This window comes from Bison bison, unplaced genomic scaffold (genome assembly GCF_000754665.1).
Source record: "Bison bison bison isolate TAMUID 2011002044 unplaced genomic scaffold, Bison_UMD1.0 scf7180017864375, whole genome shotgun sequence".
NCBI classification, from domain to species: Eukaryota; Metazoa; Chordata; class Mammalia; order Artiodactyla; family Bovidae; genus Bison; species Bison bison.
In genome coordinates, this window is record NW_011494947.1 from 4,452,794 (window position 1) to 4,466,887 (window position 14,094).

General features: G+C 48.3%; 1 protein-coding gene across 4 annotated transcripts in view; it reads left to right on the forward strand.

Annotated features, from left to right (window-relative positions):
* WDR34 (WD repeat domain 34) overlaps nt 1-14,094 on the forward strand; it is a 19,756-nt gene that overhangs the window by 1,319 nt on the left and 4,343 nt on the right. For all 4 annotated transcript variants that reach the window (XM_010856840.1, XM_010856841.1, XM_010856843.1 and 1 more), the window contains exon 2: nt 7,231-7,479. In XM_010856840.1, coding sequence (XP_010855142.1) covers nt 7,231-7,479 — 249 coding nt within the window. The remainder of the gene's footprint in view (nt 1-7,230; nt 7,480-14,094) is intronic.

Here is a 14,094-nt window from a genome sequence, read left to right on the forward strand (position 1 = left end):
CAAAAGCAGAGACATCACTTTGCCAACAAAGGTCCATCTAGTCAAGGCTATGGTTTTTCCAGTGGTCATGTATGGATGTGAGAGTTGGACCGTGAAGAAAGCTGAGTGCCGAAGAATTGATGGTTTTGAACTGTGGTGTTGGAGAATACTCTTGAGAGTCCCTTGGACTGCAAGGAGATCCAACCAGTCCATTCTGAAGGAGATCAGCCCTGGGATTTCTTTGGAAGGAATGATGCTAAAGCTGAAACTCCAGTACTTTGGCCACCTCATGCGAAGAGTTGACTCATTGGGAAAGACTCTGATGCTGGGAGGGATTGGGGGCAGGAGGAGAAGGGGACGCCAGAGGATGAGATGGCTGGATGGCATCACTGACTCAATGGACGTGAGTCTGGGTGAACTCCGGGAGTTGGTGATGGACAGGGAGGCCTGGTGTGCTGCGATTCATGGGGTCGCAAAGAGTCGGACACGACTGAGCGACTAAACTGAACTGAACTGCACCCTTATTGAGAGGGTGATGTTCCAGCAAAGACTTGGAGCAGTGAGAGTTAGTCAAGGTTATTTGAGGTGGAACAGCCCGGGGAGCACCAAGGTCCTGCGGTCAAAGCAAAGCTGGTGTGTGTGAGGAGGCAGGTGGGGCTGGAAAGGAATGAGCAGGCAAGGAAGGTCACAGGTGAGGTCGGAGAGGGTAAGGAGCGGCAGATCGAGTGAGGGCTTGCAGATCATTTTAAGGATGTTAGCTTTCCCTCAGTGAAAATGAGCATTGGAAAGGGGCTGCATTTTTCCCACAGAGGAAGCTGAGGCTTTGCTTTCCACACCGATGAGAGGTCCTGCAGAAGATGATTTCCTCACCAACACCAGTACCGGTGAGATTTCCATGAAGTCTTACCCTCTCTCCTTTTTTAAAATTTTATGTTTGAAAAAAAAAAACAAACTTTATGTCTGGCTGTACCACACAGCATATGGGATCACAACTTGAGCCCCCTACAGTAGAAGCTCGGAGTCTTATTAAAACACTGGAACACCAGGGAATCCTTAAAGTCGTAACTCTTGATTAACTCTTGAGGATGAAATGGTTGGATGGCATCACTGACTCAATGGACATGAGTTTGAGCAAGCTCAGGGAGTTGGTGATGGACAGGGAAGCCTGGCATGCTGCACTCCATGGGGTGGCAAAGAGTCGGACTCGACTGAGTGACTGAACTGAACTTGAGGACAAGTTTCTTGCCTCAGGCCAGCAGTCTGCAGGTCTCAAGCCAGATTTGATCTGGCTTCGGAGCACTTCCCACTTCACCATACTGGATAGAAAAGATTGTAGTTAAAAAGCAAAGGCAGGACTTCCCCAGTGCCCTAGTGGTTAAGACTCCTTGCTTCCAATGCAGGGGGCACGGTTTGACCCCTGGTCAGGGAAGTTCCACATGCTGTGTGGTATGGCAAAAAAAAAAGCAAAGGCAATGGGTATTTTAGTTATTTCTGTTCATCTTTATTGAAGGTAAATGTGTAATTCAGATTCACTGGCTTTTAAAAATACTTGAAATAGCTCTTATTTGCCGAAGATTCAGATTTTAAAAGAGTTCATATTGGGAACCACTGACTCAGTCAAACTTACTTTTTTTTATTAAAACAAAGAATGAGATTGAGGCATATTTCCTTGTACCTATAATTTGAACCAGTAGGGCTCCAAGAACTGATTCTAATACTTGCGGTATAAAAGTTTTCATCTTAAGGGGTGCATTTGAATCAGTCTCTGCTGTTTTATTGAAGTGTGTGTGTGAAAGTCACTCAGTTGTGTCTGATTTTTTGTGACCCATGGACTATACAGTCCATGGAATTCCCCAGGCCAGAATACTGGAGTGGCTAGCCTTTCCCTTCTCCAGGGGATCTTCCCAACCCAGGGGTTGAACCCAGGTCTCCCACATTGCGGGCGGATTCTTTACCGGCTGAACCACAAGGGAAGCCCAAGAATACTGGAGGGGGTAGCCTATCCCTTCTCCAGGGATCGTCCTGACCCAGGAATTGACCTGGGGTCTCCTGCATTGCTAGCAGATTCTTCACCAACTGAGCTATCAGGGAAGTTTTATTGAAGGGGATTCTTAATTAAGTCCTAAGAGTATTGGGGGTTCCCTGGTGGTCCAGTAGTTAAGACTCTGCCTTTCCACTGCAGAGGATTCGGACTTGATCCCTGGTCAGGGAACTAAGACTCTGCAACCTGCCTGGCATGGCCAGAATAAAGATTCTAAGACTGTTGAAGGGGTCCAAAGAAAGAGTTAATTTTCCAGATTAACTTGTTTCTCTTTATAAAAGTTTCTGTGTCCAAAATTTATTTGATTAATTATTTATTTTAAATATTTCTTAATTTGGATATGCCGGGTCTTAGTTGTGGCACACCAGATGTTGTTTAGGCACATGCGAACTCTAGCTGTGGCATGTGGAATCTAGTTCCCTGACCAGGGATTGAACCTGAGCACCCTGTACTGGGAGCTCGGAGGGAAGGACCACCAGGGAAGTCCTTGTATCCAAAATTTAGGAAAACATCTGGATAAGGAAAAACTGGAAATAAAAACCACCCCATAGTCTCATTTCCCGGCAGTTTGGTTTATACCTGCTCCCTCTCTGTTTTGTCTGTGTTCCTCCATTTTTTTTTTTTACAAAAATCACACTGTGCATAGTATTTTGTAGACCCACTTTTTCATTCACGTACTATAACTTCATTTTATTTAACCAGTCCCTTTTGATGGATTGTTTCCAATTTTTCTCTTATCAGAACCCTGTGATGAGTGTTTTAGCTAAATTAAAAAAAATTTTTAATTTATGTTTTAATTGAAGGTTAATTGCTTTACAGAATTTTGTTGTTTCCTGTCAGATATCTTTAAGAATCAGCCATAGGTACACCCATGTCCCCTTCCTCCTGAACCTCCCTCCCTCCTGAACCTCCCTCCCCTCCCATCTCCCTCCCCATCCTACCCTTCTAGATTATTATAGAGGCCCTTAGCTAAATTTTTATATGCAGCTTCTTAATTTTTTTTTGCAAGTTCTTTTGGAAAAGCCAAACGTGGTTCTTTGCTTGGCCCATGTAGTGATGCAGTACTGGAGTGCAATTTTATGTTCCGGTGATGGATTTTTGGTTGTTGTTGAAGTATTAGTGATCTTTGGCTTGATTTAACTTTTACTGCTTTATCTCTAAGAGGGACAGGGTCCTTGACTTTGGATTCAGACCTGGCTTTGAGTGCATGGGGACTCTTTGGGGACTTGGCCTTGGGCCAGTCAAGTAATCTGCAAAGTGGGTCTTGTTAGAATACTTATGTGGGATTAAATGAAACTGCTAATAAGAAAACAGTTTGAGACTGATGCCCAGTACTGTTCAGGTTTGGAGGGGCTCACGTCTAAGTGTTTGAGATGAAGGGCTCCTAATCGCTTTGATCCTGGTCTCTGGTTTTTCAAACTTGGCTGACACTGAAATGCCCTGGAGAGTCTTGAAAAATACGAATATCTGGTCCCTACTTCCAGGGATTCTGGTTTAATTGGTATGTGGTGTGACCTGGGAATCTGGTTTCATAAAAGCTCCTCAGGTTATTGTCATATGTGGCAAAACTGGAGAACCATTAATATAATCCACCCTCCTTTCCAACAGTGTTACCCTTTCTGAAGCCTTTTGAATCCTGTCAGAATGTAGAGTGGGGGACTTCCCTGGTGGTCCAGTGATTAAGACTCTGTTCTTCAACACAAGGGGCACAGGTTCAATCTGTAGTCAGGGAACTAAGGCCCCAGATGCCGTAGGGTGAAAAAAAAAAAAGGATATAGTGTGCATTCTTTTCTTGTGGTAAGATACAGACATGTACCCTTTTCTTGTGGTAAGATGCATACACATTTTAACATACTAAAGTGTCCAGTTACAAAGGGTACATATTAAAGGATAAGATAGATACTCATTTTACCATATTAAAGTGTACAGTTCAGTGATGATAAATACCTTCACAACATGCAGCCATCACTACCATTTAGTTCTAGAACTTTATCAGCAGATGCATTCATTGTGGGCATTCAGGTCTCTCTCTGGACTGTGAGCTCCCAGAGGGCCGGGAGTGGGTCTTGTGTACTTTTGCATCTCCCAGAGGCCTCCGGGAAATACTGAATGGAATCCTTTTCTTGCGTCCTGTCATCCACAGCCTGATTCTGCCGGATTTCTCCCCCCCTGCTTTGAGTTAAGCTTGCCTACCTGTCCTCTCCTTCCTCTCCCTGGCTCCGGGGCTGCTTCCTCGCCTTCGTGGGTTCTGTACCAGATGACACCCTCTGCTGGACGTGTTTGTTTTTAACCTGAGGTTTGGCCTCTCACAGGTTTTCAGGAATTAGATTTGTGGTTCTCAACCTTTTGGAGTTTGCTAATAGTTTTGATGCTAAACTTTTTTTTTTTTCAATTCACATGTGAAGACAACAGCAGAGTAGCTGGCAGTAATTATAAGTCAAAGGTGTTGAGGCATAACAGGGCCTCCCAGCTTCGGTGAAAATGTTGATCATTGCTGTCTTCATTGGTTGACTCTCCACTCCAGGTCACCCTTTGAGTAACTGTTTGCTACCCTGCTATCCGGCCTTCCCTCGTAGCTCAGTTGGTAAAGAATCTGCCTGCAGTGCAGGAGACCTGGGTTCAATTCCTGGGTTGGGAAGATGGCAACCCACTGGAGGCGGAAATGGCAACCCACTCCAGCATTCTGGCTTGGAGAATCCCGTGGACAGAGGAGCCTGGCATGGGGTCGCACAGTTGGACACGACTTAGCAACTAAACCACCACCACCCTGATACACTTGAGGCAAGGTCAAGTAGAAGGAGGTCATACCCTGAAGCACTTTGATATTGGTTCTGGGTTCAGTTCCCCCCACACTCTTGGAGGTCTCATGTGAGTGAGACAGGAGACAACGTAAACGTCCATGTTGCATCACAAAATCCACTCTTTTTTTTTTTTTTTTACTGTGCTTCGAGGCTTGCAGGGCCTTAGTTCCCTGACCAGGAATGGAACCCGGGCCCCCGCAGTGACGGCGCCAGGTCCTAACCACCGGACCACCAGGGAAGTCCCATCAGTTTTGTTTATTTATTAAACTTCGGCTGCGCTGGGTCTTGGTTGCTGCTCGTGGGCTTCTCTGGTCGAGGCGGGCAGGGGCCACTCTCTCGTTGTGAAGCATAGCCTTCTCATTGTGGTGGCTTCATTGTGGAGCGTGGGTTCTAGGCTCATGGGCTTCAGTAGTTGCTGCACATGAGTTCAGTTGTTGTGGCGAGCTTAATTGCTGGAGGCAGGTGGAATCTTCCCCGGCCAGGGATTGAACCAGTGTTCCCTGCACTGCATGGTGGATTCTTAACCACTAGACCACCAGGGAATTCCCATCAACGTTGTATCCGAGATATTCCCATGGTACAGTTTCTGCTAGTTAACATCAGAATGTCTCACAGCGCATCACATTTTGTTGGTGTGCTGATAAAGAGGTGCTGAATTAGGTCAGGAACCATCTCAGCTCCCATCACGCCCAAGTATCATCAGGTGTGTATACAGGACTCAAAGGGAAGGACATGGAAGGGCTGGGAAGGGGGACTTCTGGGAGCCGTGTTCACGCTGGCAGCATTTGTCAGCCCCTGGCGAGGAGCCCTGTCTCACCCTGTCCTCCCCAGCTGCCCTCCTGTGGGGCCAGCCCCCTTTCTTTGGACTCTCTTAACACTCGCCTGGTGCTCAGGCCCAAACGGGGGAGAATGGGGGTCGGGGCCCTGTCGCTGTCCTGTAGGTGCAGGTGCCTGGTAATCGGCCATACAAGGAGAGCCTCTCGTGGGTGACAGGAACTTCAGTCATATAGGAGCCCTCGTTTGGTAAAGGTTGGCCGTGTCCTCCAGAAAGGGAGGAGGTTGTGTCTCCTTCCCTGATGTGATGTCTGTCCCTCTGCCCAGCTAAATGGGGGACAAGGAACTGGAGACGGGTGGCAGGGTGGAGAGAAGTGGCAGCTGGGGAGCAGGCTGCCTCCTGCCAAGCCGCTCCCCACAGACACGCATGCGTCCTTTGATCATGGGACACCTTGGAAGGTGCCCCACTGGAGAGGGCTGCGGTCAAGGGAGGGAGAGAGGGGTGTCCTGCTGCCCCAGGTGAGACCCAGGTCCTCAGATCAAGGCGGAGGTGGGGGGCAACGTGAGTGCTGTCTGCACCTTGAGGGCAGAGGTGATGGACTCTGGGCCCTGGGGTGTGGCCGCAGGAAGCATACAGATGGGATCTGAGTACCCGCCCTGTGGCATCACCTGGGGGCTTGTTAGCAAAGACCCCATCCTAGACCAGTGAATCAGAAGCTCTGTTGATGGGGAGGAGGCAGCAGGTTGTCCCTTAGCCAGCCTCCTGGTGGTTCGACCCTGCTCAGGGAGCCCACCCGTCTAGCGTGGTCTCTGAGGTCCTTTTCCACTGTGGGGTCAGGCGTGCAGCTCAGGTGTGTCGGGAGGGTGGAATGAGGGACCGTGTGCTCCGTGTTAGCTGGTGGTGGTCACTGCCCAGGCAGCGAGGGGCTCAGCCTCCAGCCACACGGCGTCCGGACCTCTGTCCCTTCTCGGTGTGGCTCTGTATGTCCTCAGTTTAGAACACGTTCCTTCAGCCTCTATTTTAACAGGTGTTACAAGGGGTGTGTCTCACAACTGATGTGTATACTTAATACAGTTTCCTCCTGAAGAGCTGTTCCTAAGTAATTGGTATGTTTTATAATCAATAGTCAAGGAGATCTGTTAATAGGAGGTGTATATATGTATTTAATTTCTTTTTATCTGGCTGTGCTGGGTCTTTGTGGCATGTGAACTCTTCACCGAGGCATGTGGGACCTAGTTCCCTGACCAGGGATTGAACCCTGGGCCGCCTGCCTTGGGAGCACGGAGTCTTAGCCACTGGATCATCAGGAAGTCCCTAGGAGGTATATTTTTAATAAGAAAAGTGACTCTCTTCTACTCATGACCTTGAAGTTTTCCCACTGCCTGTTGACACCACGTGAGTGGATTTCTCTGGCTGGACAGGGTTACTCCCTGTGGGTCATCTCCACCCACACCACACCAATTGGGTTCCTCCCCAGGAAGATGGGCTAGAGGAAGGGGACGGTCGTCAGGCAGACAGAGTGAGGAGTGGTTCTTTTGCCCAAGGATAAACAGCAGCTGCAGGTGGGTGAGTGCCTGGGCAGTGGTGCTGTGAGGAGAGCTGGCTGGTGACTGCGTTTCAATCTCCTTCTCCAGAAAAGTTGCCAGACGGCCAGCATTGCCACGGCTGAAGCGTCCGTGCAGGCCCGGAAGCATGTGGATGCTGAAGTGCAGACCGAGGCCCCCGAGCCGGTCAGCCTGCCGTCTGTGCCTCGGTACAACAGCCCCCAGCTCGCGGCCTTTCTCCGGAAAGTGGAGGCCATGGTTACCCGAGAGCTGAACAAGAATTGGCAGAGCCATGCGTTTGACGGCTTCGAGGTGAACTGGGCCGAGCAGCAGCAAACGGTAGGGATGGGCTGGTACGGGCCTGGGATGCTTTGGGTTGTGGCTTCAGCTCATCTTAAGTCCTTCTTTTGTGCCACCCAGTAACAGTGTGCATGCCAAGTCGCTTCAGTTGTGTCTGACTCTGCGAACCTATAGATGGTCTTGCCAGGCCCCTCTGTCCATGGGATTCTCCAGGCAAGAGTACTGGAGTCGGTGGCCCTGCCCTCTTCCGGGGATCTTCCCCACTCAGGGATCGAACCAGCCTCTCCTGCATTGGCAGGCAGGTTCTTCACCAGTAATGCCACCTGGGAAGTCCTGGCCCACCAAATAGTAGGAGCACCAGTAACAACCGTAACAGCATTCACCAAGCTCTTTTTTCCAGATATTAAGCTAAGAAGTCGCTGGGCCTTCCCTGCTACCCTTGGTGGTGCCTTGTTACTTCCATTCACTGCTCGTAGGCAGTAGAGGCTCGTAGGCAGGCAGTTTGAGGCTGGGTCTTATTTCCTTGATCACTCAGCTCTGATTCCCTAGGCACGCTCTGTGCCAACTCGTTGATCCTTCTGGACAGCTAGTTCTTTCCTGATCTCCATCTTAATATTTATTTTTTGTCCACGCTGAACAACCTGTAGAATCTTAGTTCCCTGACCAGGAGTCTAACTCAGGGCCCTTGGCAGCGAAAGCGCAGGACTGCCAGGGAATTCCTCCGATCTCCATTTTATAGCTGAGCTTCAGAGAGGCTAAGGGACTTGTCTGCAGTCACACGGCTGTAACTGGCTGAGCTGGAGTTTGAGTCCCAGTCTCTCTGGTTTCACTTTGCGCTCTAGTGACTTCTGCATTGCCAAGCCTTTTCTGGTCTTGAGGCAGAGCTCAGAGCCCTGTAAACACAAATGTCCAGTTGGAGTCATTGCTTTGAGATCTGGAAGCCTCTGAAGGAAGGCGGGCCTTGACTTCTGCTCCACCCTGCCGTTGCCTGTGGACAGGCTGCTGACTGAGCAGTAAAGGCTTTTCTTATGCATTGTTTTCTTCCTCGAGAAATGGAGACGAGTAGTTCTGTATTCAGAGGTCATAGCCCTTCTCTCCCGCCCTTCCTCTTCTGTCTGTTTCTGGATATACAGCTGCCCTGTTCCCACCAAATCGTTGATAGGTTTGGGAGAGTGGATTTGTTTGAGAGAAATCCTCAAAATCCTTCTGAAAAACAGTTGGCAAGGCCACAGTAAGTATGGACTCGTCTTTATCTTTTTAAGTGGAGCACAAGAAGAAGGTCATGAACGTTAAAATCTGGGCTCAGCTGCCCCCTTTACAGTTGCGTTCAAAGAAGAGCTGTTGGTTATTTTTTTTTATTTTTAATTTTTTGTGTGTGTCTGAGTCTTAGTCGCAGCATGTGGGATCTAGTTCCCTGACCAGGGATCAAACCAGGACCCCCTGCATTGGGAGCACGAAGTCTTAGCCACTGGACCACCAGGGAAGTCCCAAGGGCTTGTTCTTAATTGTTAAGGCTTTTCCACCTTTCTGTGCGTTGGTTTGGTCCACCTGTATATTACTTTCTCCCCCTTCAGAAAATACACATGGTGTGATGGTCCTCTTTGCAGGGCAGCAAAGGAGACGCAGACATAAAGGACAGACTTTTGGACACAGCGGGAGGAAAGAGAGGGTGGGATGATTTGGGAGAGTAACACTGAAACATTCACGTTACCATATGTAAAACAGACAGCCAGTGGGAACCCAGAGGCGCTCTGTGACAACCTGGAGGGGTGAGGTGGGGAGGGAGGTTCAAGAGGGAGAGGACAGGGACTTCCGGTGGTCCAGTGGCTAAGACTCCGTGCTCCCAACGCAGGGTGCCAGGTTGCATCCCTGATCAGGGAACTAGATCCCACATACCACAGCTAAGATCTAATGTAGCTAAATAAATAAAAATAAAATTTAAAAAAAAAGAGAAGGGGGACGTATGTATGCCTGTGCCTGATTCATATTGGTACATGGCAGAAACCGTCACAATTTTGTAGTTATCCTCCGATTAAAAATAAATCTGCAAAACAGGAAAGATAAATACTCGTTTCTGATTACAAAAGCACTACACGTTCGTTTTAACAAACAGTCATTGCCAAAATACGGAACATGTACTGCGAGTGGGAACACTGGTTCAAAGGCCTTTCCCATTCGACACTGGCACACGGCGCTGCTGCTGCTACTGTTGCCATCAAGGGCGTCTTAGACAAAAGTGGAGACCACTGTACAGGCTACGGCCTTCGCGCTCAGCAGAGCTTTCCCTGTCAGTTCCTGTAGGGGAGGCCCCCAGACACCCCAGAACCTGCGTGACGTGCCACTGAGCAGACAGGCAGCCTTCCTGGGGTCCCCGTTGGTGGACATCCCAGCACAGCGTCGCTTCTAGAAGCATATCTTCTGGAAGCAGTGGCAGGCGGGGGGTTAGGCAGCACCCCCTGGGTGGCGGTGGGGCGTGTGGGCCTCCGGTGACCCTGAAGTTGCTTTCCTTCTTGGGTGCTGGACAGAGGAGTAGCCCTTTCCAGTTTTGCAGCTGTGTGGCAGGGCTGAAGCGAGGCTGTCTCTCTCACTTTGGTTTTCTTTTGCGTGGATTTCTTGAGTATTCCTCCCCAGTGGAATCACTACGTTGGCTGAGGCATCAGGCTGTTCTGTCTCTACTCCAGCTGTCAGGGTGTTGGCCTTGACATTTCCCTGCTGTCCTTGGCTGTCGTAGCCCCTGAAAGGCTGAGCCGCTGCTCTCAGTGGAGTACTGCGCCTTCACAACTGGAAAATCAGTGACGACTTGGCCGAACACTTCGGAATGAGAGATGGGGAGGAGGCCACCTGGGGGCACCCCCGGAACCTCTGACCCTTTGCCTTGTCCTGGCTGGCGCTTGTGTGCACGTGTGGCTCAGAGCGGGGGGCACTGTGGCCGGTCTTGGGTCTCTTCAGAAGCAAAGCCTGCTCTGTGTTGTCAGGCTGCTACATAGACTTCATCTGTGTCCTTTTTATTAATTTATTACCATTTTTATTTTATTCATTTATTTGGCCATGTGGTATAGCTTGTGGGATCTCAGTTCCCCAACCAGGAATTGAACCTGGGCCCCCAGCAATGGAAGCGTGGAGTCCTAAACACTGGAGCACCAAGGAATTCCCTATTATAATTTTTTTAAAAATGAAGTATAGTTAGGGATTTCCATGGTGGTCCACTGGTTAAGACTGTGTATCCACTGCAGGGGATGTGGGTTGGATCCCAGGTAGGGGAACTAAGATCCCACATGCCATTTGGTGTGGCCAAAAAAAAAAATCAAAGTATAGTTAATGTTATATAGCTTCAGATGTACAGCGAAGTGATTCAAGTTTTCTGTGTGTGTGTGTGTGTGTGTAGTGAAAGTGTTAGTCGCTTAGTCATATCCGACTCTCTGTGACCCCATGGAGTGTAGCCTGCCAGGCTCCTCTGTCCATGGAATTCTCCAGGCAAGAATATTAGAGTGGGTAGCCATTCCCTTCTCCAGGAATCAAACCCAGGGTCTCCTGTCTTGTAGGCAGATTCTTTACCATATGAGCCACCAGGGAAGCCCATGTACATAAACATCCTCAGTTTTATACGTGTATTCAGTTATATCTGTATAAAATGTGTATAAACATACATGCTTTCTGTTTTCAGATCCCTTTCCATCATAGACTCCTGTCTTTTTAAACTGCTGCGTAATGTTTCCCCATACACTTGCATGGAGCCAGGTTTGTTGAGGGATGCTTCGCACGCAGGTGTATTCGAGCTGTGTGCTGTGTTGGGTCTTGGCAGACACCCACCAGTGAAGGCACAGAGCAGCCCATCTTTCTGTCCCTCTGCCTTCTCATCTTTAGATTTTAAAGGGTACTAATCGTTGCAGTCATAAATGCTGTTATGGTACATAATGCTTACAGTTTATTTTTTAATACAAACTTTTATTGAATTCATGAAATGTGAATAAACAGGCACAGATCACAAGTGTTCAGGCCCATAATTTTCACACAGCGCAAACAGTCATGGAACCAGAACCCTGAGAGTTTTTCTCATGCCCCCTCTGCCTCCTGGCCCCACCACATGGCTTTGTTTTAAAAGGACAGATTTGTTGAGGACTTCCCTGGTGGGCCAGGGGTGAAGACACCATGCTTCCACTGCAGGGGGCACAGGTTCACCCCCAGCTGGGAAACTAAGATCCGAGTGGCACAACCAAAAAATTAAAAGGAAAGAAACCCAACAAATTTATTGAGATGTAGTTTACAACCCATATAATTCACCCATATAAATCATTTAAAGTGTGAAGTGGGTTTTAATATATTTCCAATAGGGGCTTCCCTGGTGGCTTAGATGGTAGAGTCTGCCTGCAATGTGGGAGACCTGGGTTCAATCCCTGGGATGGGAATATCCCCTGGAGGAGGGCATGGCAACCCACTCCAGTGTTCTTGCCTGGAGAACCCCTATGGACAGAGGAGCCTGGAGGGCTGCAATCCATGGGGTCACAAAGAGTCGGACATGACTAAGCGACAAAGCGCACAGCACCGAGATATGTAAGCTTTGCCATAATCCATTTCAGAATATTTTCATCACTTCCCCCCAAAAAATTCATATCCACTAGCAGCCACTCCCCATTTCCCTCACAGCTCCTGGCAGCTGCTCACCCCCTTTCCCTCTGTAGATTGTCTCTTCTGGACATCTCACGTAATGGACTCATATAACATATGATTATATAACTGTGTCTGTTTAGCAGAGTGTTGTCAAGGGTCCTTGTGTCGTAGCGTCTTTTGGGATGTCATTCCTTTCCACGGCTGAATCGTTCCCCGTGGTGGGGATATACTATACTTATCCATCAGTCACTGGACGTTTTGGCTATCATGAATGATGCTGTGACCACTTGTGTACAAGTGCTCGTGTCGGCGTGCTTGTTGCAGTTTTCTTGGGATGTCCCTCGGAGTAGAATTTCCGGTCCATGTGGTAACTCAGCATTTTGCAGAACTGCTGGGCTGTTTTCCACGATGCCTGCACATTCTGCATTCTCACCAGAGGCGCACAGTGCAGCTTCTGACAGAGCTCGGATTTTTTCCATTGGATGGTTTCTCTATTTGGGGTTATGAGGTCAAGAAGGGTGAGACTTTCCGCAGGAGTTTTGGCCTGTGGTGCGGATTAGCCCCTGGAAAGTGTACCAGACCCTCACCGTGGCCAGCAGTGCTGGCCTCCTCGTTAGCTGCTGCTGACAGCTGTGGGCGGAGCCACAGGGTGCCCGAGCTTTAAAAAAAGTGTGTGTTGAGATAAGAAGAGTTGGGAATAATACACAGAAGAACTGTACAAAAAAGATCTTCACGACCAAGACAATCAACGATGGTGTGATCATTGACCTAGAGCCAGATATCCTGGAATGTGAAGTCAAGTGGGCCTTAGAAAGCATCACTACAAACAAAGCTAGTGGAGGTGATGGAATTCCAGTTGAGCTCTTTCAAATCCTGAAAGATGATGCTGTGAAAGTGCTGCACTCAATATGCCAGCAAATTTGGAAAACTCAGCAGTGGCCACAGGACTGGAAAAGGTCAGTTTTCATTCCAATCCCAAAGAAAGGCAATGCCAAAGAATGCTCAAACTGCCGCACAATTGCACTCATCTCACACGCTAGTAAAGTAATGCTCAAAATTCTCCAAGCCAGGCTTCAGCAATATGTGAACCGTGAACTTCCTGATGTTCAAACTGGTTTTAGAAAAGGCAGAGGAACCAGAGATCAAATTGCCAACATCCACTGGATCATGGAAAAAGCAAGAGAGTTCCAGAAAACATCTATTTCTACTTTATTGACTATGCCAAAGCCTTTGACTGTGTGGATCACAATAAACTGTGGAAAATTCTGAGAGAGATGAGAATACCAGACCACCTGATCTGCCTCTTGAGAAATCTGTATGCAGGTCAGGAAGCAACAGTTAGAACTGGACATGGAACAACAGACTGGTTCCAAATAGGAAAAGGAGTACGTCAGGCTGTATATTGTCACTCTGCTTATTTAACTTCTATGCAGAGTACATCATGAGAAACGCTGGACTGGAAGAAGCACAAGCTGGATTCAAGATTGCCGGGAGAAATATCAATAACCTCAGATATGCAGATGACACCACCCTTATGGCAGAAAGTGAAGAGGAACTAAAAAGCCTCTTGATGAAAGTGAAAGCGGAAAGTGAAAAAGCTGGCTTAAAACTCAACATTCAGAAAACGAAGATCATGGCATCTGGTCTCATCACTTCATGGGAAATAGATGGGGAAATAGTGGAAACAGTGTCAGACTTTATTTTTTTGGGCTCCAAAATCACTGCAGATGGTGACTGCAGCCATGACATTAAAAGACGCTTACTCCTTGGAACGAAAGTTATGACCAACCTAGATAGCATATTGAAAAGCAGAGACATCACTTTGACAACAAAGGTTCGTCTAGTCAAGGCTATGGTTTTTCCTGTGGTCATGTATGGATGTGAGAGTTGGACTGTGAAGAAAGCCGAGCACTGAAGAATTGATGCTTTTGAACTGTGGTGTTGGAGAAGACTCTTGAGTCCCTTGGACTGCAAGGAGATCCAACCAGTCCATTCTGAAGGAGATCAGCCCTGGGATTTCTTTGGAAGGAATGATGCTAAAGCTGA